General features: G+C 55.1%; 3 protein-coding genes across 4 annotated transcripts; all 3 read left to right on the top strand.

Annotated features, from left to right (window-relative positions):
• Window positions 1–1,395: 1,395 nt before the first annotated feature.
• TAFAZZIN (tafazzin, phospholipid-lysophospholipid transacylase) lies at window positions 1,396–6,389 on the top strand. 2 transcript variants are annotated; one of them, XM_019719168.2, is made up of 10 exons: window positions 1,397–1,803; window positions 1,884–2,012; window positions 3,023–3,068; window positions 3,313–3,398; window positions 4,264–4,344; window positions 4,456–4,497; window positions 4,683–4,745; window positions 4,913–4,965; window positions 5,387–5,464; window positions 5,584–6,389. In XM_019719168.2, the coding sequence occupies exons 1-10, from the start codon at window positions 1,695–1,697 to the stop codon at window positions 5,683–5,685; spliced, it is 789 nt and encodes a 262-aa protein (XP_019574727.1). In that variant the 5' UTR covers window positions 1,397–1,694; the 3' UTR covers window positions 5,686–6,389. The 2 variants fall into 2 exon arrangements, with proteins under 2 accessions (XP_074179658.1, XP_019574727.1); XM_074323557.1 differs by having other exon boundaries at window positions 1,396–1,803; window positions 5,387–6,389.
• Window positions 6,390–10,787: 4,398 nt separating this feature from the next.
• ATP6AP1 (ATPase H+ transporting accessory protein 1) lies at window positions 10,788–18,379 on the top strand. The gene is made up of 10 exons (XM_019719153.2): window positions 10,788–11,015; window positions 11,263–11,389; window positions 13,731–13,805; window positions 14,069–14,262; window positions 14,758–14,798; window positions 15,618–15,703; window positions 16,113–16,348; window positions 16,937–16,984; window positions 17,066–17,297; window positions 17,522–18,379. The coding sequence occupies exons 1-10, from the start codon at window positions 10,861–10,863 to the stop codon at window positions 17,729–17,731; spliced, it is 1,404 nt and encodes a 467-aa protein (XP_019574712.2). The 5' UTR covers window positions 10,788–10,860; the 3' UTR covers window positions 17,732–18,379.
• Window positions 18,380–18,756: 377 nt separating this feature from the next.
• On the top strand, window positions 18,757–24,906 carry GDI1 (GDP dissociation inhibitor 1). Its single transcript, XM_019719155.2, has 11 exons — window positions 18,757–19,117; window positions 20,276–20,383; window positions 20,531–20,630; window positions 20,779–20,913; window positions 21,387–21,585; window positions 21,854–21,985; window positions 22,483–22,582; window positions 23,033–23,204; window positions 23,500–23,644; window positions 23,759–23,813; window positions 23,903–24,906. The coding sequence occupies exons 1-11, from the start codon at window positions 19,073–19,075 to the stop codon at window positions 24,053–24,055; spliced, it is 1,344 nt and encodes a 447-aa protein (XP_019574714.1). The 5' UTR covers window positions 18,757–19,072; the 3' UTR covers window positions 24,056–24,906.
• Window positions 24,907–24,932: the final 26 nt, after the last annotated feature.

Here is a 24,932-nt window from a genome sequence, read left to right on the forward strand (position 1 = left end):
CCTTGCCAGGGAACAACCAACACGCCAGCCCACTTTCCCACCAGACCCAACCTTCCCCGGGCCTGTGTGGGACTGGGCGGGGGAGGAGGCCCCGGGCTGCAGGCAGATGTCAGACCCGTGAGTCACAGAGAGCGATCGAGCGGCAGCAACTCCTTAATGAGTGGTTGCCTGTGCCAAGGGCGCCGGGCTAGGAAGAGCTGGCGCCCCAGTGCAAACCCCGAGCTGTGTTCTCCTGGGCCCGCAGCTCAACGCCGCCCTGGGACACCTCCAGACAGCATCTTGTTGGAAAAGACACAAAAACTGGAGCTCGCGCCTGACATGGGGGAGCCCTATGGAGAGCCTGGGCACCCCGAGGACAAGGGCCTTCTCTCCATGTCCTGGGGCAGGCTCCAGCGTGGCTGCACACTCCTGAGCTCTCTGGAGACTCAAAGTGAGTGACAGTCCGTGCAGGAACTAGCCACGGTGGTGGAAATCAACGACAGACTGAGGAACTGTCCCCAAGAGAAGGGGACTAGAGAGCTGGCAGCTCAGTACCGCGTGGGGTCCTGCACTGTCGCTGTTGGGATAACTGGGGAACTCCAGTGGGGTCTGAGAGTGGCAGGTGGGTCCTCACTTGATGGTTGCAGTGCGGTCATCAGGACAATGTCGCCGGTACCAGGGCCTATGCGCTAATGGATTCGGGGTGGTGATGAGCACGTTGGGAAAAATATTTTAATCAGTAAAATTATGCTTTAAAAATAAAAAATAGACTTCTTAAGAGGTACAGAGCTTTCTTTTGGGGGTGATGAACGTACTTTGGAACTAGTTAGAGGTGGTGGTTGACAACACTGCAAATATATTAAATGATATAGAAATACTATAATACATATATATTTCCTGTTATATGTATATATGGAACATATATTATATACATATTATATATTACATGATATATCACGTTACATATTACTTACATATATCCATATAGCACAATTCTGTAATATTGTAATTATGTAAAGTTACATAATGTAATATGTATAACATATAACATGTTATGTACATAAAATGTATACTATAAAATGTTATAAAATAGTTAATTCTGTTATATGAATTTTGCCTCAATAAAAATAAAGGGGTAAAACTAAAATAAACGTGCTCTGCCAGCCCAGACTTTGAGTGGTGTCGGGTAATCGCGCTGTGCAATCCAGGTCAACTGCGGAGACTTTTCTGGGAACTAATTGGGACAAAAGGGACGCGTAGCTGGCGGGCGGCCTTGAACCCGGACTTCAACTTGGACGGGCGGGGCCGAGCGGGGCTGGGCGGGCCCGGGCGGGGGCCCGCGGATCGCGGGACCGCCCCCGCTGCCGTCAAGCGGCTCGAGCTCGTTTTGCGACAGGCGGCCGGGGAGCGATGCGCCGTCGCGGGCTCGCTTTCCGGCGGGTTCGCTGGGTGCACCGTTGCAGTTTCCTATTCCTCGCGCTCCCCACTGCCACCCCGTTCCTGACCCCGGTAGTGGTTTGTCTGTGGCGAGAGAGTTGGGCCGCGCCCGTCTCTGTCCTGCCCCACGAGGTGACCTTGGTCGAGTCCCCTGTCCCGCCGAGCCGCGGGGCCCATCTGTGGCACGGGCCGGTTAGGGACACGGACCTAGAGCGGACCCACGGGCTGCCCCGTGGCAGGGGAACCGCCGGGCCGCCAGGGGCGGTGTCGGGGGGGTGATGCCCCTACACGTGAAATGGCCGTTCCCCGCTGTGCCGCCGCTCACCTGGACCCTGGCCAGCAGCGTCGTCATGGGCCTGGTGGGCACCTACAGCTGCTTCTGGACCAGTGAGTGGGCTTGTCTGGGGGGAGCCCTGGGCCCCAGGGGAGAAGGAGGCCAAGACTCCCCCCCTTTTCTCTCCCCCCAGAGTACATGAACCACCTCACCGTCCACAACAAGGAGGTGCTCTATGAGCTTATCGAGAACCGAGGCCCAGCCACCCCCCTCATCACCGTCTCCAATCACCAGTCCTGCATGGATGACCCTCATCTCTGGGGTACCCTGACCAATGTTCTGGGCACAGGGAGGCAGGGAGAGAACCTGGGAAGGGGCCAAACAGAAGCAGAGCAAACTCACTTCTCACTGGGCACTACAATTTCTGGGGGGTCCTGCCCCAGCGGTGAAAGTTTCATTTGTGGTTCCTTCGGCATCCTCTTAGCGAAGGTGATTTGGAGAGGGCCTCAGAAATTTGGAAAGAATGAGGAAATGAGGAAAAGGCTTCATGGCGAGGTTTGACAGCTTCTTTACTCTGATGCAGCAGGCCTGTGGAACCTTCCGTTCTCAACCATTGAAGGTCCCACAGAGTCTTGGGAACAAATCTAAGGACCTGTCAAGGAAACTCTGGGCTGGGGCTGGAAGACCTGTATCCTGACTCCAGGTTTGCCCCAGGCTGCGTTTGTATCCTTCCGCCGGCCTTGTTTGGGAGCTAGGTTCCCCACCTAGAAGTTCCTGCTCTACTGACTTCACAGGGAATTGCTTGGCACCAGTAACCTGGGCGGTTGGGTAGAGGGGTGCCCAGGGCATTCGCTGCTGAGTGTAGGAGGTCATACTACGCTAGAGCTCATGGGGAACCACCTGGTCAAATCGGAGCCCTTCAGGACTCACCCTGGCCACTGCGCAGAGAATGGTCTGTGGGGTGCCACAGGCAGATCCCAGGAGGCCAGGAAGGAGGCTGTAGAGCCATCCAGTGGCCTAGACTAGGGTGTTGGTGGTGACATTGGAGAGAGTGGTGCAGAAAAATAGGCAGTGTCAAAATATATTGGGGAGGTAGGCAGACCAGACAGACATGGTGACTAATAAGATTTGGGGAGTGTGAGAGAGCAAGGATCCAGGGAGAACATGGGGGGGGGGGTCCAGCCCAAGGGTCTGGAAGATGCCATTTTGGGCCACAGTGACCTGGTAGTGCTGCTGCCCTTGACCTTCATTCCCTGAAATGGGCTGACAGAAAAAGGCGCTCCTTAGGGACAAGGGAAGTTGGGGCATGAAGCCTTTCCTCTCCTTCTCTAGGGATCCTGAAACTCCGCCACATCTGGAACCTGAAGTTGATGCGTTGGTGAGGAGGAATGGACCCCTCCCAGTGGGCCTGGCAGGCCTTACCCGTCTCTGCCCAGATTTGCCCTCCTCCTGCTCTGCCCAGGAGGCGGTGTCCAGCAGTCCAGGCAGGGCATGGGGGTGGGGCCCCGCAGGCCCTCCTGTGCCTCCATTGCGCACTGCTGATGTCATGCATCATGCTGTGGGGAGGGTTGGGAAGCAGGGTGCAGGGGAGGCAAGAATGACTGCATCTGTCCCCACTCCAGGACCCCAGCGGCTGCAGACATCTGTTTCACCAAGGAGCTCTACTCCCACTTTTTCAGCTTGGGCAAGTGCGTGCCTGTATGCCGAGGTGAGCTGCTCTTCCAGGCGGGGCTGGTGGGCCAGTGGGTGCAGGGAGGTGCTTCTGCAGGCTTCTCTGGCTTCCCTTGGGGCAGGGAGCCAGATGGCCAGTGCCTCTGACTTGGCAGCTCTGGAAGTGGAGGGACCGAGGTGGGACAGGCAGCCTGGGAGTAAGCGGAGTTAGGGCCTGCTGCCCCACTAGCGTGAGTTCAGCTCCGTTGCGTGGCAGCAGAGGTGGCACTGGCTGCTGGAGGAATGATGGCTTCTTGGAGAGGGCTCGATTCTCTGCCTGCGGATTGTGCAAACCTGGAGCTCTGGCATTAGAAGTCAAGGTGGCATTATCCACAGCCCCTTCTCTGGAGGATGTTACTGAGAGACTCACTGATGGCAGTGTGGTGTCATGGGTCTGTGATGGCGGTGGCATATGCCGCAGGCTGCAGGGTTTGGGAGAACAAACATGCTCTTGGGTTGAGGTATGTGACATTGAATGACTCCTCAGTACCTCTCAAGAGCCTCAGAAAGTAGGGGCCAGTTTTGGTTCCCATTGAGCTCGGAGGGATTGGGCAACTGGCCCAAGGTCACAGGGCGAGAGGTGGCAAAGCCAGGATTCGAATCCAGGTTGCTCTTTCTTTTGGGGAAGTAGAATTTTTCCAGGCAGAGTATGAAAGGAAAAGCATTCTGGACACGGGAAGCATGTGTCAGGCACTGGAGAGGCAAGGGATAAAGGTAGAAAAATGTAGGTTGCAGGCCAAATGTGAGGGTTCTGGAATAACCTGTGGATGGCTCAGTGGGGAAGAGGACATTCCTGAGCTGTTGCTTCATCCCCAGGGACAGGGAAGAATGGGGACTGATGGGGACAGGACTTTTCTCGGCAGGAGACGGCGTCTACCAGAAGGGAATGGACTTCATTTTGGAGAAGCTTAACCACGGGGACTGGGTGCACATCTTCCCAGAAGGTCAGTGGAGCTGACCGCAAGACTATGGGCTGATACAACACCCCCAAGAATAGGGGCGGAACCCCCCAGGCCCGCTCCACAGCCTCACCTCTGTCCCGTCTCTCTGGACAGGGAAAGTGAACATGAGCTCCGAGTTCCTGCGCTTCAAGTGGGGTAAGGCTGCTGGCCCTCTCTGGCTCGGTTGGACCACGGCACATGGGGCAGATGGGTGTGTTGGTAGCATCAGCAAGGGACAGATGCCTAGACGGGCTGGCCCAGGGGAGCCGGTTGTAACGGGGAGGGCAAGGCTGGCCCTGCAGCTCCACCTGCACCGTGCACTTTCCCTCTCACTGGGGCAGGAATCGGGCGCCTGATTGCAGAGTGTCATCTCAATCCCATCATCCTGCCGCTGTGGCATGTCGGTGAGCCTCCCTGCGGCCTAACCCGCGGTCTGGGGTGGGGGGCAAGGATGGAGCTTCTCTAGGCGGTATGGGGGGGTTGCACTGGGTGGCAGGAACAGGGTGCCTGGCACGAGGGCTGGGGTTGCCCTCCACCCGCCAGCTTCCCAGCCTTCTGTCCACTGCTGCAGGAATGAACGACGTCCTTCCTAACAGCCCCCCCTACTTCCCTCGCTTCGGACAGGTGGGTAGGGGTTGCTGACCTTTGTCTGTCTGTCTGCCTCTGCCTGCCTCTGCCTCTCTCTGTTCCCCATGTCTCCCACTCAGCGTCACTGAGGCCAGATTCAGGAGGAGATGGTCTTGAGCCTACAGGGGGGGAACCAAGTGGGACATAGAGAGGGACTTCCTGGCATCAAGGCTGGTAGCAGGAGAGCACAGGAAATCACGGGTGGGCCCTGGGGTTGGCACAGGACGGGACATCTAGAGCATGGACCCTAGGGCTGGGATGGCCCCTGGATGGCAGTGAGCCTCGTTTTAAAGAGGGGAGTGGCCTGAGGGAGCGCATAGCAAGTTAGAGGCAGGACTTCTGGCTTCTGGCTCCCTGGGGTGTTGGCCGAGGGCTGTGAGCACTTCCTGTCACCTCAGCTCCCCTGATCTCCGCACAGAAAATCACCGTGCTGATCGGGAAGCCCTTCAGTACCCTGCCTGTGCTCGAGCGGCTCCGGGCAGAAAATAAGTCAGCTGTGAGTTTCCCCGGGCTGCCCCCTGGCTGGCCTTGGCCCCTCCCAGTGCCCTCAGCCTCCCAGGGACCCTGGGTGATGCTCCTTAAAGGCTGCAGGCCAGCCCCAGTCCTTCCTCTCAGGTGGAGATGCGGAAAGCCCTGACTGACTTCATTCAGGAGGAATTCCAGCACCTGAAGACCCAGGCGGAGCAGCTCCACAACCACCTGCAGCCTGGGAGATAGGCCTGCCCCGCCCAGACCCTGCAGGGCTGCCTCAGGGCCCTGGGAGAGGTCCCCTGAAGCTTGAGGAAATGGCAGCTCCAGGACCTACAGCCCAGCTGCCAGGCTCCCAGGGCTGCCTTTGGGTTCTCCCCACACACACAGCTGCGGCTGGGGAATGGACTGATGCTTTGAGCTCAGATACGGTTTTTTAGACAGATTTGTTCATAACCCTTAAAGGGTGCCCTCTCCTAGTTGGTGAGCATTCAAGCTCCTCTGTGGTTCTTCAGTTGAATGAAGGGTCACAGCTGCTCTTCCAAGGGCTGATGTCTGGAGGGAGGGTAGTGGAAAGGAGGTGGGTAGCTAGGCCAGAGCCTCAGGGAGGGTCCCACAGGCCCTTGGCCTGGCCTCCATCCACCTGCCCGGATTTGGGAGCTGCTCACCACGTCATCAGGGTGGCCTTTGGCCACGGCTTTCTTCTGCCCGAGCTTCCCACTGGCCTAGGAACCTTGGGCAAGGCCTGGCCCAGGGCTACAGGCAGAAGAGCAGCCCTTTACCAGAAGTGGAGCCCAGCGGAACAGAGGCTTCAGCAAGAGCCTGAGACCTGGCCACTTGCCCCATGCTGGGACCCACTAAGTTCTCGTCCTTTCTGTTTCTCATCACTCGAGTCCCCTGGGGCTGGGTTCCATGTTTTATAAACAATAAAGCATCAGTGTTGTGCTGTTTTACCTCTGGCCTTTCCGTAGGGGTGGGGATGGGAGGTATCCCACTGGACAGGAAGGCTGGACACTTAGAGCCCTGGGTGCATCGAGAACACTTGAGCAGATGGGTGTCGAGCTCTCAGTGTGCACCAGTCACTAACTTCAGCCATTGTCTGTAATCCCCATGACAACCTTGCAAAAGTAGGAATTCATCTCATTTTGCAAAGGAGGCAAAGCAAAGCTAATGGACTTGCTTCAAACCCGAAGCTAGCAAAGTAGGAAGTTTAACCCTTCCCCGGCTGGTTCCCAGGATGTAGGAGGTCTCTGAGGGGCTCAGTGAGCCTCCACGAGCAACACGCTGTGGTGGGAGGTGGGAAGGGGAACACCTAGATTGAGCGTGGCACCAAAAACGAATCCAGGGTGGTGGCACTCCTGGCAGGAAAGCAAATCCCCTAGAGAAAAGCAAGCTCAGTTTAGGCCTCCAGTTTGTCCATAGATGAGGATCAAGCAAAAAGACCTCACAAATATCACCGAACATACAAGGAAATGAAGCACTGTGCTTAACGTCAGTAGAAACAAGGTTGAAACCCTTGGGGACTTATGAAATTGACAGTGTCAGGCAGAATATGGAAAATATTAATATAATCAAAATCTGCAAAGAAAAAAGGTGGAACCACAAAAATTAGCCAGCAAGAAGATTCAAAGATGATTAGGGCTGCAAATGGGTGCGAGTAATTATTTCAAAATAAAAGTTTTTAAAAATCACCAGGAGGGAAAAAAAAGATCACTTGGAGTTAAAAAAAGAAACACTTGTAAATAAATTTAGGTAAAAACAGACTGTTGGCAAGTTTGCATTTATTGGTCTAAATGTAACATCCCTTTTTCACGTATATATTTTATATCCATTTGAACAAAGCAACTAATTTCATGAAAAGTTCTGGTTTTATACCCTATGATAGAATGTTCCATTTTTTTCATGTTATGTTTTTACTACATACTCATCTCCATAAATATTATATAAACCTTTTGCAGGTTTTTAAACTACATAAATGATACTGTACTGTATAGATGCTTTTGCAATTTGATGTGTTTTACATAGACTATGTTTTTTAGGTTCACAGCAAAATTTGACTTGTCCTAGGATTGTGAAGTCTATAAATGCCATTCCTCATATTAACTGATTAAAGGAAAAAACCCATTATGATTATTTCAATGATGCAGAAGCACTTGATACAATATTCATAATTTAAAAAATTCTTAGCGAACTGCATAGAGGGGAACTTTCTTAATCTGATAGTCTATCTACAAAAAACATAGAGCAAATATTATTTTTGATGTTGAAGTTTTGGAAACATGGCCTTCAAAATCTGGAACAAAACTATTGTACTAGTGGTACCAGAGCAGTAAGACAAGGAAAGGAAATCAAAAGTATAATGAGTGTAAAGAAATAAAACTATCATTATTTGCTGATGATAGGATTGTCTACATATAAGAGCACAAGGCTCATAACACCAGCATGGGCCAGGGAGCTGTGTCCTACACAACTAGACTGAGAAACAACGGCTTGAACCGGAGTGTGGGGCGGGGAGGCAGAAGAAGGGGAAAAAATTTTAAGTAAAAAATCTCTCTATAAACAGTACTGGGACAACTGTAGATCTCTATGGGGAAAAAACTTGACCCCGACGTCACACCATACATAAAAGTCTGATAAACAAGACAACTTTAGAAGATAATGTAGGAGAAAATTTCCATAATTTTGGGTGCAGGGAAAATTTTCTTAAACAAGACATCAAAAATGTTAACCATAAAGAAAACAATGGTAAATTTGACTACATTAAAATTAGGAAGTTCTGTTCAACAGAAGACATCATTAAGAGAGTGAAAAGATTTGTAATACCTACCTACAACCAACTCAGGGCTCATACCCAGAATATTTAAAGAACTATAATAAGAAAATGATAGTCCAATATAAAAATGGGAAGATATGTGCAAGTAGGCATTTCACAGAAGAGGAAACGCAAATGGCAGAGCTAAAGATGTATATACTGCATGAGTTTCCTGTAGATGCAGTGACAAAGCACCATAAACTGGGGGGTCTGAAACAACAGAGATTTATCCTTTCCCAGTTCTGGAGGCCAGAAGTCCCAGGTGAAGGTGTGGGCAGGGTTGGTTCTTTCTGAGGGCTCCGAGAGAGAATTTGTTCTGTGTCCTTCTCCTAGCTTCCGGGGGTGGTCATCAAATCCTCTGTTCCTTGGCTTGTAGACATGTCACTCCAATCTCTGCCTCCATTTTCATATGGCATTCTCCCTTCTGTGTCTCTGTGTGGTAGCTCAGCTGCCACTGTCCTAATCCAAGCCACATTTGTGACAATGACGACTACAATCTCGTAAGCAGGTGATCTGACAAGTGGAGGGGATCAGTGGGCTGTCAGCTACATGGGGCTGAGAGGGAATCATTGTGTACCTGATATGGTGGCCCCCAGCATCTAGCTCCTCCTGGTGTGCCTTCCTGCACTGCATCAAGGGATATGCATGCAGACTGACTTCTGCCCGTGAGAGGCATGGCCCTGGGGGTGTTGGTTTTCTTCAGCAGCCTTCTGGTTAAAGTCACAAACATCCTGGTGTTTGAAGGGCAGCAGTGGAAGCAGTAGCAGCTGGGCAGTGTCCAGTCATGAGTGCCCAATTTTTTCAAGTACAAATGGTGCCGCAATGGATCTCTTTGTACGTGCGTCTTGCGCTCAGCTGAGTTATTTCTGTGTAATGGATCCCTAAGTGGGAAATTGGTTGGTTAAAGGTCATACACATTTTATGGTTTGTGAGATGCTGCCAAATTACCCTCCAGAAAGGGTTTACCAATTGATACTTTTTACCAATTAATACTTTTTACCAATTGATACACAGTCTCACTGTGTAGGTGAGACTATTTCCCAACATCCTTGCTGACAGTGGGCATTATTAAACTTTCTTCTTCATGTATTTTTATTATCAAAAATGTCAAACATATAGTATATTAATTTCCTAGGGCTGCCGTAACAGATTACCATAAACTAGGCAGCTTAAAACAACAGAAATTTATTCTCTCCCAGTTCTGAAGGCCAACAGTCCAAAATCAAGGTGTCAACAGGGCCGTGCCTCCCTCTGAAAGCTCTGGGGAAGAATCTTTCCTGCTTCTTCCAGCTTCTGGTAGCTTCAGGAGTTCCTTGGCTTGCAGCTGCATCACTCTAATCTGTCTCCGTAGTCAATCGGCCTTCTTCCCTGTGTGTCTGTCCAAATTTCCCTCTTCTTATAAGGACCCCACCCTAATTCAGCACCACCTTTTCTTGATTACATCTCCAAAGAGCCTATTTCCAAATTAGATCACATTTACAAGTTCTAGATGTACTGTTCAACCCAGTACATATATAGCAAGGTCAAAAAAAGCTTATGGTAAACACACCTATACCCACCCTCTAGCTTCTGCCATTAACATACTACTATCATTGCTTTATCACACACTTATCTCTGTACCAACACTTATCTCCATTTTATTTTTGGTGCATTTCAAACTAAGTTGCAGACATCAGTCCACTTCCTCCTAAATAAATCAGTGTACATATCCTTAACGAGAGTTCAATATTTGGCAATAGTCATGGGGTTTTTCTGTTTGTTTCTACTGGTCATCAATCTGAGACATCAAAAAATGGTACAGAAAAAGATGAGTCTCCCAATTCATTTGAGGCGGTGTTTCCTATCTTCTGACTCTAGCTGTCACTCTGTCTCTTTCCTCTTTTTAAGACAAACTTCGAGAAAGGACAATCCTACACCGTGTCTCTATTTCCTCACACTGACATCGTTCTTGCCAAAGTCTTTACCTATTGCTAAGTCCAAGAAACAGTTTCCTCATCTTACCTGCTTCCTGGCAGCAGTTGACAGTGACAATAGTAATCACGATGTCCATGAAACCAAGTTCTCCCTGGGGTTTCCCCTCTGCTTTGATGCTCCTCGGGTCTCTCCTACGGACCCTCCTCCCTGCCCGTTGTACGTGCTGGTGTACCTCCGGACACTACCCTGGGCCCTTTTCTCTTCCCACAGAGGGTCCATCTGCAGGAAAAAGTAACCACTCTTGCAATCTTAAGCAGAAAGAAGATTAAAACAGGGGCGAAGCGATGCGAGTAGGGACCTGTGGAGCGGAATTCTCCTTGGCACCCCACTGGCCCCGCCCCCGCCTCGCCCCGCCTGTCCTGTCGGGTCAGAACCCGCGGGGCCAGCAGGCTGAGGGCGGGAGACAACTGAGCGTGGCCCCGCCCCCTTTCTACAAGGAACGTGCGTGCTTGGAGACACGTACAGCCAATCAGTGAAAAGCAGTGGCCATGAGTGGCATACTCCTTGTCCTGTCATCTACAGCCCTGGCCTGCGGGACTGCACTTTGGCCAATGGTGGCGCGGGGCAGAGCTTGGGCAAGGGCGACGATCACCCGATCTGCGGCGGCCGCGGTGGTCGAGACAGTGGAGGCTGAAGCTATGATGGCGGCGACCGCGGCGGCTCGGGTGCGGGCGAGGGCGCGGCGGGGCCCGGCACTGTGGCAGATTCGGTGGCTGCCGCTGTTGCTGCTGGTGGTGGCGGCGGCAACGGCGGCGGAGCAGCAGGTGCCCCTGGTGCTGTGGTCGAGTGACCGGTGAGCAGGGTGGGCCGGGGCGGGCCTCGCTGCGCGCCGCGGCGGCTGAGGTGCCCTCGCCCAACTCCAGGGTTGTCCTCGGCGAGGAGCGGCGAGGCCCAGAGGGAACTGTCTCTTGCTCGGTGGCCCCTAGCTAGTGGGTAGGGTCAGAAAGCTCCGGGCCCCCCGCATCAAGCTGGGCTCCCATGGGCTTCGGATCTCAAGCTATGGGCTCTCGCTTCACAACACCTCTTCTGTCCCCTGACAGGGACTTGTGGGCTCCTGCGGTCGATACCCACGAGGGCCACATCACCAGCGACATGCAGCTCTCTACCTACTTAGACCCCGCCCTGGAAATGGGCCCCCGCAATGTGCTGTTGTTCCTGCAGGACAAGGTGCGCCTGCCCCAGCCCTCTCTCCCTCGGTCCCGGGACACTGAGGCCCATTCCACAAGGAAAGCTTCTGTGACCTTCTTTCAATTGCAAGGAGGTGTGGCTCCTCTCTTGGGAAGGCCTGTAGGAGAAGGTTCAGTGGGAATGGTGTAGGCCTGGAAATGGCACCAACTTGATTGGGGGAAGCAAGGGGTCAGAGGCCAAATGCCTACTGAGTACCAAGCACTTAATCTGATCTACTCTACATGGTGGGGACTATCCACCCTCTTTACAGATGAGAAGACTGATGCCCTAGGAAGGGAATTGACTTGCCTAAGGTCACACAGCTAATGGGTAGCAGAGTTGTGATTCTGACTCAGTGATCGTAATAGACATAATCAAAAAATGATCACTTATTGAATTGCTTCATTTGCACGTGCTAAACTGTTGTCATTATCTGGTTTTACTGCCAAGGAAACTACGGCTTGTAGAGGTGCAGTGATGGGCTGCTTTATGCACACCACAATTGGTTCCAGCCTGAGTCCGTCAGACACCCCCTGCCCCCAGTTTGTGCTTATAACCAGGCACTCTGTTTTCCCTCCCAACCAGGTCTCTCTGTCCTCCCCAAAGCAGGCATGTAGACCATGAGAAGAGTCTAGGGCAGTCTGGGATTGGTGTTGGGGAAGTTAGCGGGCTTCTGCTTGTCCCTTCCTCGTTGGTGGCCCTTAACGCTCATTCCCCTTGTCGTCTTGCTACGTCACTCTGTGGGCACGCTGTGGCAGTCATGCTGGCCTGTAGTCCTTCCAGGAGGTGGTAAATAATGTAGTCTGACTGGAACTCGATTCTAGTTCCTTCCACTGCTTAACCAGCCTTTGGACGTGTGAAATAATCTGCGAATGCCCGTTTCTGCATCTGTAAAATGAAGATAACACCTACATCAGAGGGCTGTGAGATGCAGTTCTTAAAATCCACGTAAAACATCTAGCTGTGGTCCTCTGCCTTAAGGCCTTCATCCATTTACCAAATATGAACTGCCTACTATGTACCAGCTATTAAATGTTGGGGACATAACATTGAGCAGAATAACCCAAGCCCCTACCCTGAGGAGGCTGACGTTCTCGTGAGGGCAACAAGTCAGTGCTAACTTCATCTGTGATATAATGTCAGTACTATAGTGTTTAGAGAAGAAAGAAGGCTAAGGGGCCAGAGTGGCTTGAAACCCTGTTTAAGATCAGCGTGATCAGGCAAGGGCTCAATGGGAGGTGATATCTGAGCAAAGACCTAAATGGAGGGAGGGATGGAGCCATGTGGCTATGGGGGGGAAGGGTGTTCCTGGCAGAGGGAACAGCAGGTGCAAAGGCCCTGGGCAAGGAATGCTCTTGGTGAGCCCAGGGAAGAGCTGGTGTTGCTGGAGTGTAGGGAGTGAGAGAAAGGGCTGAAGGTGGTCAGCCAGTAGCCAGGAGATGAGGAGGAAAAAGATTAATTGCAGTTCTAAATGTGGCAGGAAGCCTTGGGTTATTTCTAGCAGGGAGTGCTGTGAGGAGATGGTGGTGGTTCCTGGGCTTCAAGGAGGAGAGCCCAGGTGGCCAAACAGGGTCAGGATTCCTGCCCAGAGAAGAGAGGAGGGCTGGGCAAGTGTGTGTACTAAACAGAATGAGGTTAGGGAAGCTGATTAAGATCTCCTCTAGGCCTAACTAGGAAAAGCCAGAGGAAGCTGGGAGCTGTGGTGGAGGGCAGCAGTTGAAGGGCATGACTAGGTTGCAGAGGAAAAGGGATGGGCGTCGGGGTTACTGTGGTCCAGAGAGCTCAGAAGACTTCAGTGCTTCCTCCAGTGCGTTCCAAGATCTTCACATCTTTCTCCCACCAAAGCCAGACGGGGAGGGGAACTTCTCACCCTCCTTTAGAAAACGTCCCATCCAGACTGGACTTAGGTGGCTCAAGCTGTTGCAGCTGGCATGCAGGTTCTCCTTTTCTCTGATTTCGTTGCAGGGGCATTCAGTAAATATTACTAATTGCCCCCCAGCCCCTCCCCTAGCTTCCCTCTTCCCTATCCAGTTCCTCTTATCTGCAGGCAGGCAGCTGACTCTTACTCCTGCGGTTACCACAAGTCAGCTGCCCGTAGATTTCCCCCCAACCGCATGACTGCCTTCCGTGTTTTCTCACCCTCACCCCGCCAGGAGGGTGCTAAGGAAAAGAAAAAACCTTCCACCCCACCCCCACTCCCAACTCACCCTTGCTCGCTCTTTTGACCAGACCACTTCTGACTCTAAATGAGATTTTGCTGGCCCTGCATATGCACAGGGAAGGTGTCTGGCCCCTGCCCTGGCCCTACCTTCTGAGCCTGTCTTCCCTGTTTCCCCACTAGCTGAGCATTGAGGACTTCACAGCATATGGTGGTGTGTTCGGAAACAAGCAGGACAGTGCCTTTTCTAACCTCGAGGTAAGAGTCCTCTCCCAGCTGCGGGCTATGGGGGCTGTCCTGTACCCCCTCCCCCAGCACAATAAGAACTGTTCCCTTAGGAACCAGAGATGCTGGTTTTGGGGGTAGAAAGGCCTGAGTGTCGGGCCAGGGGTATGCAGCATTTTCTTTCTGACCCGGAATGAGATTCCTGTGTGGGTGTGACTTGCCAGAGAGGTTTGAGGGGCTGGTCCAGGTACACTGGTCCCTTGCTAACTCATCCCCCACCTCTTCTCTCTCCCCAGAATGCTCTGGACCTGGCCCCCTCCTCTCTGGTGCTTCCCGCTGTCGACTGGTATGCGGTCAGCACTCTGACCACTTACCTGCAGGAGAAGCTCGGGGCCAGCCCCTTGCACGTGGACCTGGCCACCCTGCGGGAGCTGAAGCTCAATGCCAGCCTCCCAGCCTTGCTGCTCATCCGCCTGCCCTACACAGCCAGGTATGGCCCAGCCTCCAGCTGCAAGGCTCTGCGCGCTGGTAGCACAACTCAAAGATGGCAGTCCTCCCGTTCAGAGCCATAAAGCCCTTCTAGAAGGTGCACTGTGCGGCCAGAAGAAGCAGGAAGGGCCTCTGGCTGGGCTGTGACTCGGAAGTTGGTGCCCACACTGAACTCGGCCTGTTGGGCCTCCAGAGATAAGACAGACGTGGGCCTTGGTGATGGGAAGCCGACTTGCCTCGCCAGGATCCATTCACGCAGCAGGTGGCAGGGCCGTGAGCAGGACTGTGAAGCAGGGCCGGGTGGGGCCATGAGGTCAGCACAAGGTGTGGAGGGAGCAGTGACCGTGGCCCCCAAAGTCCCCAGCTGGTGTGTGCTAGGTGAAGGGGACTAGAGCAGAAGGATATTCCGTGGAGGGGGGCACACGCTAGAGGGGCAGAGGGGATGCCACCCGGGAGGGTGGATGGCAGGGGCTCTAATGCTCTGTCTCTTCCATAGCTCGGGCCTGATGGCACCCAGGGAAGTCCTCACTGGCAATGGTGAGTGGGGTCAGGGAGGGTGCACATTTCCCACCCTTATCCAGTTCTCAGCCACAGAGAGCTGGTCCACCACTCCTCAGCCCCTCCTCATTCTCAGGGCAGCCCCCCTGCTTCTTGGAGCAGCTGGTAGCTGAGCGGGGAAATGCTGGCCCCCCAGGCCTCACTCCTCTCTAGCTGGGCCCTGCCTGGCAAAGGTTTTGGGGCATCAGGGTGTCCTCTGTGCTGGCACCTGTGGAGCCAGTTATCACTCAGGCAGGGTGAATCCTGTAGTTTTGGGTTTAATAGACCAGCAACATTTCAAAAAACAGTTCTGAAGGCTTGTTTTCTTTTTGCTATAAAGGACAGTCGTTCCCCATGGAAGGCCATCAGAAACCTGTGGGTAGCTTCGGAGTTTCCTCCGCCTCTGTCTTTTCTCATTCCCCTTAGTTAGGGCTTGACATTAGGGAACCGATGACTTAGGCCACAGATGTCCCAGGGGTGGACGGGATGAGAAGCAGCTGCTATTAGGAATCGCAGTGGAAACGGAAAACACTGGTGAAGGTTGGTGGGAGCCGGCTCTTTGAGGGTCTCCGTTTCCCACCACAGAGGACATGTCAGTTGCCAAGGGTGGGGGGACTTCACAGTCCAGACATCTGGTGGTTCCCACCTCAACAAGGTGATCTCACTGAGTGCCATCACGAGAGGACAGTGATGGGGGACCTGGAAGGGCATGACCTGGCCTCTGCTGGTGAAGGTCAGATGCTTTCTAACACCTGCTGGGGAGCGTTGCTGTAGCGGCTGCCTGTGACCTGCTTCTCTGCTCTCCCTGTTGCCCCTTAGATGAGGTCATTGGGCAGGTGCTGAGCACGCTCAAGTCTGAAGATGTCCCATACACAGCGGCCCTCACGGCAGTCCGCCCGTCCAGGGTACGTGCCCTTCCATAGGGGCCCTGGGAGGTGTGGGGAGAGGCTGCGTAGTGAGTCGGCCTGGAGGGGTGGGTGGCTCCCAGTGGAATGTCTCGATGGGAGCTGGCTTCTCCCCTGGGTCGATGTCAGGGGGGCATGAATAGGAGCCGTAAAGTCCTGCTACTCCTTCCAGGTGCAGCTTTCCATGTTGCCCTGTCAGTCTTACAGGCGGGCGTGCTCGGGCAGTAAGTCCAAGTATTCCTAAATTGGAGGGACTAGGAATAACACAAAGGCTTAGGGGCCAGCCAGGCATAGCTTCCTGGAGGAAGAGCCTCTGAGTATGACCGGTGGGGGGACAGTGAGGGCAGGCCACTTGGTTTGGGGCTTGCTCCCAGGGCTGTTGAGAGAAGGCTTGTGGGCTGTTTTTCAGGTGGCCCGTGATGTACCCATGGTGGCTGGGGGACTAGGTCGCCAGCTGCTGCAAAAAGAGCCAGTGTCAGCTCTGACCCAACCTGTGAGTTACAATGACACCGCACCCCGGATCCTGTTCTGGGCCCAGAACTTCACAGTGGTATACAGGGACCAGTGGAAGGATCTGACCCCCATGACCTTTGGGGTCCAGGACCTCAACCTGACTGGCTCCTTCTGGAATGACTCCTTTGCCAGGTAAGGGCAAAGTACCTGCCACTGCCGGTGGGTGTATTTGTTGGGGGTGTTCACTACGGGGATGCATGGGGTGAGACTGGTGGAGGGCTCTTGAAGTGGGGGGTGCTCAGAGTTCTGCTTCCCCATGCTCTCTAGTCCTTGGCTGGGACCCTGGTTGTTCATACTTCCCAGTTGCTTGGGAATTTGACACCTCCCCTTGAGTAATCTGACGGTGACTACACAAGGGTGCATACCAAGCCCCAGCCAGTTCTGGGGTTCTCATACCCTCCCTGTGTGGTGAGAGAGATTGCCCTCACCCCCAAAGCCCAACCTGGACATCTCAGTGACCCCAAGGGGGAGCTGAAAGGAGGAGGGGGCAGTGGGCTCGGGGGAGCCAGAGGAAGGAGCCTTCAGCTGGAGGTGGGGGACCTGTGTGCTGTTTCCTGACCTAGAATGTGATAGGGTCTCAGCTTTCCCATCTATCAAGTGGGGGCACCGCCTCTTCAGGTCGCTGCGAGGACCTGGGCAGCTTAGGTAGAAGCAGACTTGAGGAATTTTTTCAGGGCCCTTCCAGAGCCTGACAACTCCCCTCTCACTCTGGCCTTGCAGGCTTTCGCTGACCTATGAACAACTCTTTGGTACCACGGTGACATTCAAGTGAGTCTGAGGGTTGAGGTGTGGGTGGACTGCCATGGCTCTGGCTTCCTCAGTTGCCTGACACCCTGTGGCCTCTGGCAGGTTCATTCTGGCAAACCGCTTCTACCCAGTGTCAGCCCGGCACTGGTTTTCCATGGAGCGCTTGGAAATCCACAGCAATGGCTCCGTGGTCTACTTCAATGTCTCCCAGGTCACGGGGCCCAGCATCTACTCCTTCCACTGCCAGTACGTCAGCAGTCTGAGCAAGAATGGCAATCTCCTTGTGCCTCGCACACAGCCCTCTCTCTGGCAGATGACTATACAGGACTTCCAGGTAGGGAGCCGGGAGGAGCCCAGGCTGGAGGTAGCAGGGCCCTGGCGGAGAGGGGAGGGAGCAGAGGCCTGAAATCTCAGCATCCTTTGGGCTCAGGAATGTGGTCCAGAATCCCTCCCCAACGGTGTCCCATCCCGTGAGATTTGGACTACCCACTAACTCGGGAACCCCAGCCCTTACTGGGTCTCCCTCTGTGGGGCCACGTGGTCCTTTCTGTCCCCCAGATCCAGGCCTTCAACGTGATGGGCGAGCAGTTCTCCTACGCCAGTGACTGTGCTGGCTTCTTCTCCCCCGGCATCTGGATGGGGCTGCTCACCTCCCTGTTCATGCTTTTCATCTTCACCTATGGCCTGCACATGATCCTCAGCCTCAAGACCATGGACCGCTTTGATGACCACAAGGGGCCTGCCATCACTTTGACCCAGATTGTGTAACTCGGTGCCCATGGGGATTGAGGGTGTGATGGTGTCCAGGTTGTCGCCTTCTCACCTCGAGGCATGCTGCACCGAAGGGCTTCCTGTCTTCCATAGCATGAACCCCCAGTCCCCTCAGCCTTGTCTTGCTCCCCGTTCTACCCATTGAGGGGCTGCCCTGGGGCTGCCCACCCCCCATCTCTACCAACAAGGTGTACATATTCTGCATAGATGGTAGACCCATCTCCCAGCCTTGGTGATTGTGAGGGGAGGGGACTTGAATGGTCTCTCCTCCTTCCCCTTTCTCCTTATTTATTCTCATCTCTCCACCTTCACCTCTTGCTGTTTATAGTGCTTTTGTGTCGTCGGTGTTCCTTCCCTAGGCTTTATGGGGCTCCCTGCAGCCCCATAAAGTTCCCTGAGTTGCGGGGTGGGGTACAAGTACTATTAACTGCCCAGCTTGACTGGTGTTAACTGTTTTTTGGTGATGTGCTAACATTAAGCAGTACATTGTGGTTTATTTCTGTGGCCTGAGAAGGAGGGGACCTCCACGGCAGGTGGCCGGGGTGTGCTCACTGGGTTTCTGCATGTTCCTGCCCGTCGTGCCTGGTAGGAGCCTGGGCTGCTCGGTGGCTTTCCTTCCTAATACAATAAAGAAGGGTTGCTATGCTTCGGCCTCTTGTCACTCATTTCTGCACTGTACACAAGGGATGCGCTTGGCTGAGGCCTGTGGGAGAGGCGCCCCGTAGTCAGGCCAAGGGGGAGGTGGGAAGGCCTGTCGGGGTCCAGCGGGCTGCCTCTCCGGGGAGCCAGGGGAGAGCTGGAGGGTCTTTAGCAAGCTGAGCTCCTGAGCGGCTAGTGTAGGGAGGGGGCTGCAGGGAGTGGGCAGGAAGGGCGGGGGTGGTTAGCGCTCGGGGGAGACGGCCGTGACAATGGCTGCCCCCCTGTCCCGAGGGGGCACCCCCGGCTGCCGCAGCAGCGCGCGCCTGACCATCAGGGCCGCGCCGAGCCTCCCGAGGGGCGGGGCGGGCGCGCGCGGCTCCCGCGCACGGATCCCTCGGTCGCAGCACCGGCCACCAGCCCGCCCCGCCCCGCTGCACTCCCCTCTGGGCTCTCCGCGAGCGGCGCCGCCTGCGGAGCCGTGCTGGTGCTGGGACCCTTCCTTTGGCAGCCCTCCCGGGAGGCGAGCCTGGAAGGCGGTGGCCCGGGCCGGGCGCGGCGGGGCGCAGGGAGGGGCCGGGACTCTTTGACGCGGCGGAGGGGTCAGACGTCGGCCGACGCGCCGCCATCTTTGGTCCAGTGCGGCGGCGGCTGTGGTGAAGGAGGAGGAGGAGCCGACGGCGCTGGCACCGAGCTCTGACCATGGATGAGGAATACGATGTGATCGTGCTGGGTACCGGCCTCACCGTAAGTGCGGCCTCCGGCGCCCCGGGCACCGCATCACCCCATCCTCCCCGCGGCGTTGCCGCCCCGGGCCCCATCCTCCCATCAGTGCCATCCGCGGCGCTCGGATCCCCGAAAAAACAGCTCCATGCCCACCCCCCCTTGCGCCGTCACCTCTACCCACCGCTGTGGCCCCATTTCCAAGAAGCGACCCCCTTCCTTTCCGCCTCCTCGATTTCCCGGGACTCTGACCACTGGACCCTTCCATCCTCCCCACCTCGGCCCGGGATAACGCACCTCCACTCGGCCCGGTAACCCCCAGTGTTCTCTGGCCCCCGCCCATCGCCTGCACCTCTCAGTCGTCCAGCATCCCCACCCATCTTGCGCTAATTAATCCTGGTGGGGATGAAGTACAAGGACCTCAGGTCAGAGGGCTTCGCCAGATTGGGTCCTCATCCTTTCTGGCTTTTTATGTGGCCCGGGGACCCAGGGAATGTTCCAGAAGTAGCAGCAGTGGGGGCACTGACCAGATTCCCGTTACCCCACCCTGGTCTTCCCATGGGGACCTCAGGCTGAGTAGTGTCTGCAGCCTTTGTCCTTGAGCTGATGACAGTGACTGGTGAGGGTGTTTATCTTCCCCCTTCCCTCAAACCCCGTTAGACCGCTCCCCTGAAAAACTCATCTCCCTCAGTCCGGGCGCAGAAGCCTCTTCCCGGGCCTGGAAGGCTCCTCAGGGTCAGGGGCAACTTGGAGGACTGAGCAGCCCAGGGTGGGGCCAGCGATTCCAGGTCCGTGCTTCACTTCCCTTCTGGGGGGCCTTCCCTGTCCAGCTGGGTCTTGTCTGCGGCTCATTGTGCCTCACCTGTCTTTTCCCGCTACTCTATGGAGCTAGATGACTTTCTTGGTGTGGTAGTTGCTGGAAGACCATCCGTGTGTCTGCTGGACACTCTCTTTCCATGCTTCCACGGTTTCTTCTTTTTCACTCCTTTACCCAGCAAGGTTATAAAGGAGACTGGTCGGTTGGTTCTGTTGCCTCCAATTTTAGGGGAGGCAACTAGCCTGGGGTGGAAGGAGCTGTCCATTTGCTTTGCTTTTCTCTCCGATTTGGGGTGGGGAACAAATCAGGGCTGCTGGTGGGAATGTGGGCAGGTGGGAGTGCAGCCAATGTCGCCCCTTCCCCAGGAATGCATCCTGTCGGGCATCATGTCCGTGAACGGGAAGAAAGTGCTGCACATGGACCGGAACCCCTACTATGGGGGCGAGAGCTCCTCCATCACACCCCTGGAGGAGGTGAGGCCACCTGCACCTGGGCCCGTCCCTCGTTAACCTCTCACGTAGGGCACTGAAGCAGCTCCCCAGGTTCTCTGGGCAGGCGAGTGGGGGAGGCACCTCCGCAGATCTTTAAGGTACCTTTCTTTCTGTCCCTCCTGCTTGCAGCTGTATAAGCGTTTTCAGTTGCTGGAGGGGCCTCCTGAGTCGATGGGCAGGGGCCGCGACTGGAATGTTGACCTGATCCCCAAATTCCTCATGGCCAACGGTGAGGGAGATGAATGCGGTATTGTGTGTGGGGGGGTGATTGGGACAACCAGAGGAGTGTTGGGCTCCATAGAAGGGGCCGCCAGAGCAGCTAGAGCTTCTGGAAGGAGCCATTCTGATGTTGTTGCCTTCCCATCACCGCCCTGCAGGGCAGCTGGTAAAGATGCTACTGTACACAGAGGTGACGCGCTACCTGGACTTCAAGGTGGTAGAAGGCAGCTTTGTCTACAAGGGGGGCAAGATCTACAAAGTGCCGTCCACAGAGACTGAAGCCTTGGCTTCCAGTGAGTGCAGGGTCCCCTGAACCAGAGAATCCTGAGGGCGGGGGCAGCCATCCAGAGCAGGGCACCCCTTGCCCACCGTCACATTCTCCGTGCAGTACCAGAAGCCCCTTGCTCTGTCTTCCCTCTACCGCCCCGGGCTGTGCCTCCCTGGTCGCCGGGAGGGAAGTCCATGTGCAGAGGGGATGTGGAGGGGAGATTGCTTGAACGACTTCAACCTTTGACAGGGCCTCCACCTGACCAGTGAAGCATCCCCAGTGTCAGAGCCTGCAGGGCCCTCAGAGCCTGTCCAGCCCAACCCCCTCTTTGTACAGATGGGGAAACTGAGGCCGAGAAGGGCAGAAGGGTGTTGATCTAAGGTCACACGGTAGTTAGCAAGAGAACTTAACTGGGAGCTAGGATACCTGCCTTCTTGGCCTGCCTAGTAGGAAGGAGAGGGTCGCGCCTCGGTGCGAAGGCTCTCATCATCTCCGCAGATCTGATGGGTATGTTTGAGAAACGGCGCTTCCGCAAGTTCCTGGTGTTTGTGGCAAACTTTGATGAGAACGACCCCAAGACCTTTGAGGGTGTCGATCCCCAGAGCACCAGCATGCGTGAAGTCTACCGGAAGTTTGACCTGGGCCAGGACGTCATCGACTTCACTGGCCACGCCCTGGCGCTCTACCGCACTGATGAGTGAGCTGGGAAGCTGGCATGGCAAACCGTTCTTCGCCCAGCCTACACCCTGCCCTCCCCACTGCTGCCTGCTGCGCCCTCAGCCTATCCTGCACATCTTCTGTACTCAGTCACACACTCACCTGTCGCTTTTTCCATTCCTTCCCTGGGTTACACTCATAGTCTTCCCCAGGCCATTGAAGGTGGGGGGAACACGGCCTGGTGTCTGGGTGGGGGTGAGCCAGGGGTGTTGCTGTTGGAGCCTCTTCTCCTGACCCTGTCCCCCCAGCTACCTGGACCAGCCCTGTCTTGAGACCATCAACCGCATCAAGTTGTACAGCGAGTCCCTGGCCCGGTATGGCAAGAGCCCATATTTATACCCACTCTATGGCCTTGGTGAGCTGCCTCAGGGCTTTGCAAGGTGAGGGCATGGCTTCTTTCAGTTGGCAATACTGAGTAGGACTAATGCTAAGAATGGAAACGACCCCCTTGAGCATTTCCATAGCATTTTGTACTTTCCCATTTTGTTTTTCATTTACTTGGCACTTTCCTTGGGAGCCGGGCCTGCAGCAGTGCTTTGAAGTGCAGAATTGAAGAGCCAGACCCCCACAGATCGGGCTTGCTCAGCTCCTGGCCTGAGTCAGGGAGCAATATGACTGGGCTGGGGGTCTTGGAACCTTGAGTCGGGGCTTCCCCAGAGCCCTCTGTTTTGTTCCCCAGACCATTTCCTTGAGGAGCTGTGCCCTCATGCCACCCTTATGTTAGCCCTTTGCAGGATGTTCTTGGCGACAGAGCCGGGAAGAACCATTGGCTCTCCTGAGCTCTGCCCACCTGGGACAGCCCTCTCTGCACCCCAGTGCTGGTGGGGGGAGGGTGCAGTGCTACTGGTCCTTGTTTCACCATCACTCTCCCCACCAGATTGAGTGCCATCTATGGGGGGACATACATGCTAAACAAACCTGTGGACGACATCATCATGGAGAATGGCAAGGTGGTGGGTGTGCAGTCTGAGGGAGAGGTAAGCCTTCCCCAGAGTGCAGTCATGATGGTCTGAGCGGGGCTTGTTCCTCTCCTTAGCGGCTCTCTTCCCAGTGACGCTGGCTCTGCTGGGTTTGCTGCTACTCAGCTGTGAGGGCTTTGGGCTGGGTACTGGGGCTCCAGAAGAAGACTACATAGCCATTCCTGTTGGTGAGAGGTATCTATCAGCCTATGGGCCGTGTCACTGGTGCAGGGAGTGTTACCTGATCACAGCATCTCATCAGAGGGGTTGCCCAGCCCTGCATATCGGAGTATACCTCCCTGAGATGCAGGATGAAGCTGTATGCTACAGGAGGGGCAGTCAGTGGTGGCAGCTCCGAGCAGTGCCCTGCCTGCCGGAGCTGTCAGCCCTAGCTGTGGGCCCGTCCCCACAACCATGTCGCGTAGGGTGGTGATTGGATGGGGACAGGACTTTCTGGTGCTTTCACAGGTGGCCCGATGCAAGCAGCTGATCTGTGACCCCAGCTACGTTCCAGACCGTGTACGGAAGGCTGGCCAGGTTATCCGCATCATTTGTATCCTCAGCCACCCCATCAAGAACACCAATGATGCCAACTCTTGCCAAATCATCATCCCTCAGAACCAGGTCAACAGGAAGTCAGGTAGGCCAAGCCCCACTGACTTCCTCCAGTGTGTTATCTTTGGGGTGACTCTGCCGCTTCCCATCAGCCTTGGGGCTCTCTGCCTGATGCCTCTACGGAGGAATGGGGACCTGCATCATAGTCCCCATGTCTTGGGGCCCTAGGGATTGGGTGGTTGGACTCTTCCCTTTCATGAGAGCAGCATCTTGGCTGCTGCCTGCTGTACGAGGCTGGAGAGGGGCAGGTAGGCCCAAATTCAGCCCAGCCCCCGGGAGCCCTTTGTGTGCCCGAGTTAATGAGCCCTTTCTGTGGGTAGACATCTACGTGTGCATGATCTCCTATGCACACAACGTGGCTGCTCAGGGCAAGTACATCGCCATCGCCAGCACCACAGTGGAGACTGCCGAGCCCGAAAAGGAGGTTGAACCGGCCCTGGAGCTCCTGGAGCCCATTGACCAAAAGTGAGTGGCTGGGGGGAAGAAGGGAGTCCAGGAGTTTGGGGAGTGGGGGCACCGGGACCAGGGAGGGCAAGGCTGGTTTGGAGGCCTGACCCTTCCCCTCCATCTGCCCCTTAGGTTTGTGGCTATCAGTGACTTGTACGAGCCCATCGATGATGGTTCTGAGAGCCAGGTAAGCAGCCTCTCCCGGCCCCGGCTCCTGGCTTCCTGCCCAGGGCCCCAGCCCAACTCACTCTGGGCCCCGGCTCTGGCTGTTTCCAGGTGTTCTGTTCCTGCTCCTATGATGCCACCACACACTTTGAGACAACCTGCAATGACATCAAAGACATCTACAAGCGCATGGCAGGCTCCGCCTTTGACTTTGAGAACATGAAGCGCAAACAGAACGATGTCTTTGGAGAAGCTGACCAGTGATTGCTGACCCTACCCCAGCCCCGGGTGCCCTCTCCCCCCTCTGTGTCTGTTCTCCAGGACTGGGGAGATAGGTGTGGCTGGGCACCCTGTTTCCAGCGTTCTCTGCTTCCCCCACCACATTCCTGTCACCCACCTTGTTGATACACTGACCAAATCCTTAATCTTAGTGACGGTTTGGGAGACGGGGGTTTCGATAGCATCCTCTTTCTTGGCCCTTCCTTATCCTGGGAAAAGAGGGTTCCTCTCCTTGTGTGTATCTCTTCCCCCCACCCCTAATTCTTCTGCTCTGTTTGGGAAAAACGGAAAGGAAAGCTTACTTCTGACCCCACCGCTTGCCCCCTACTGTAGTGGCCTTTGGAGGTGCCCCCGCCTCCCCCCCCCAACTCGCTTGCGTGTTGGAGAGAAGGGGCCCTCCCAGCACAAAGTTGCATTCCCCCCCAACCCCATTAATTTATTCTAAGTTATTAACTTTTGCCCACCCCGTCCGAGAAGGGAATGCTGTGCTCCTCCCTTGCAGTCTGCTGGTGAGGCCTGGGGCTGTGGAGCAGCTCCCCTGGCCGGCTGGGCAGCCTGGGAGGGGAGAGGGCTTGGGTGTGGCCCCGTCGGAGGTGGAGCTTGTTGTGTTTGTTTCTTGTTTTTTCGTTTGTGTCCTCTGGTACTTGCTGAGAGAGAAGAAATGTGAGCAAAGCAGGAGGTGGGAAAATGGCTCCAGACCCCAGTGTGCCCCGCCCCACACCTTCCCCTTAGTGGTGGGAAACCCTTATCTTGCAAAGTGAATGTGTGCCCTTCCCCAACCTCTAGTGTATTTCACAGGAAACAAAACCTCCCAATAAAACTGTGTTGAAACCGAAGCACAGATCTCGAGTTTTATTTCCCA

This window comes from Rhinolophus sinicus, chromosome X (genome assembly GCF_036562045.2).
Source record: "Rhinolophus sinicus isolate RSC01 chromosome X, ASM3656204v1, whole genome shotgun sequence".
NCBI lineage: Eukaryota > Metazoa > Chordata > Mammalia > Chiroptera > Rhinolophidae > Rhinolophus > Rhinolophus sinicus.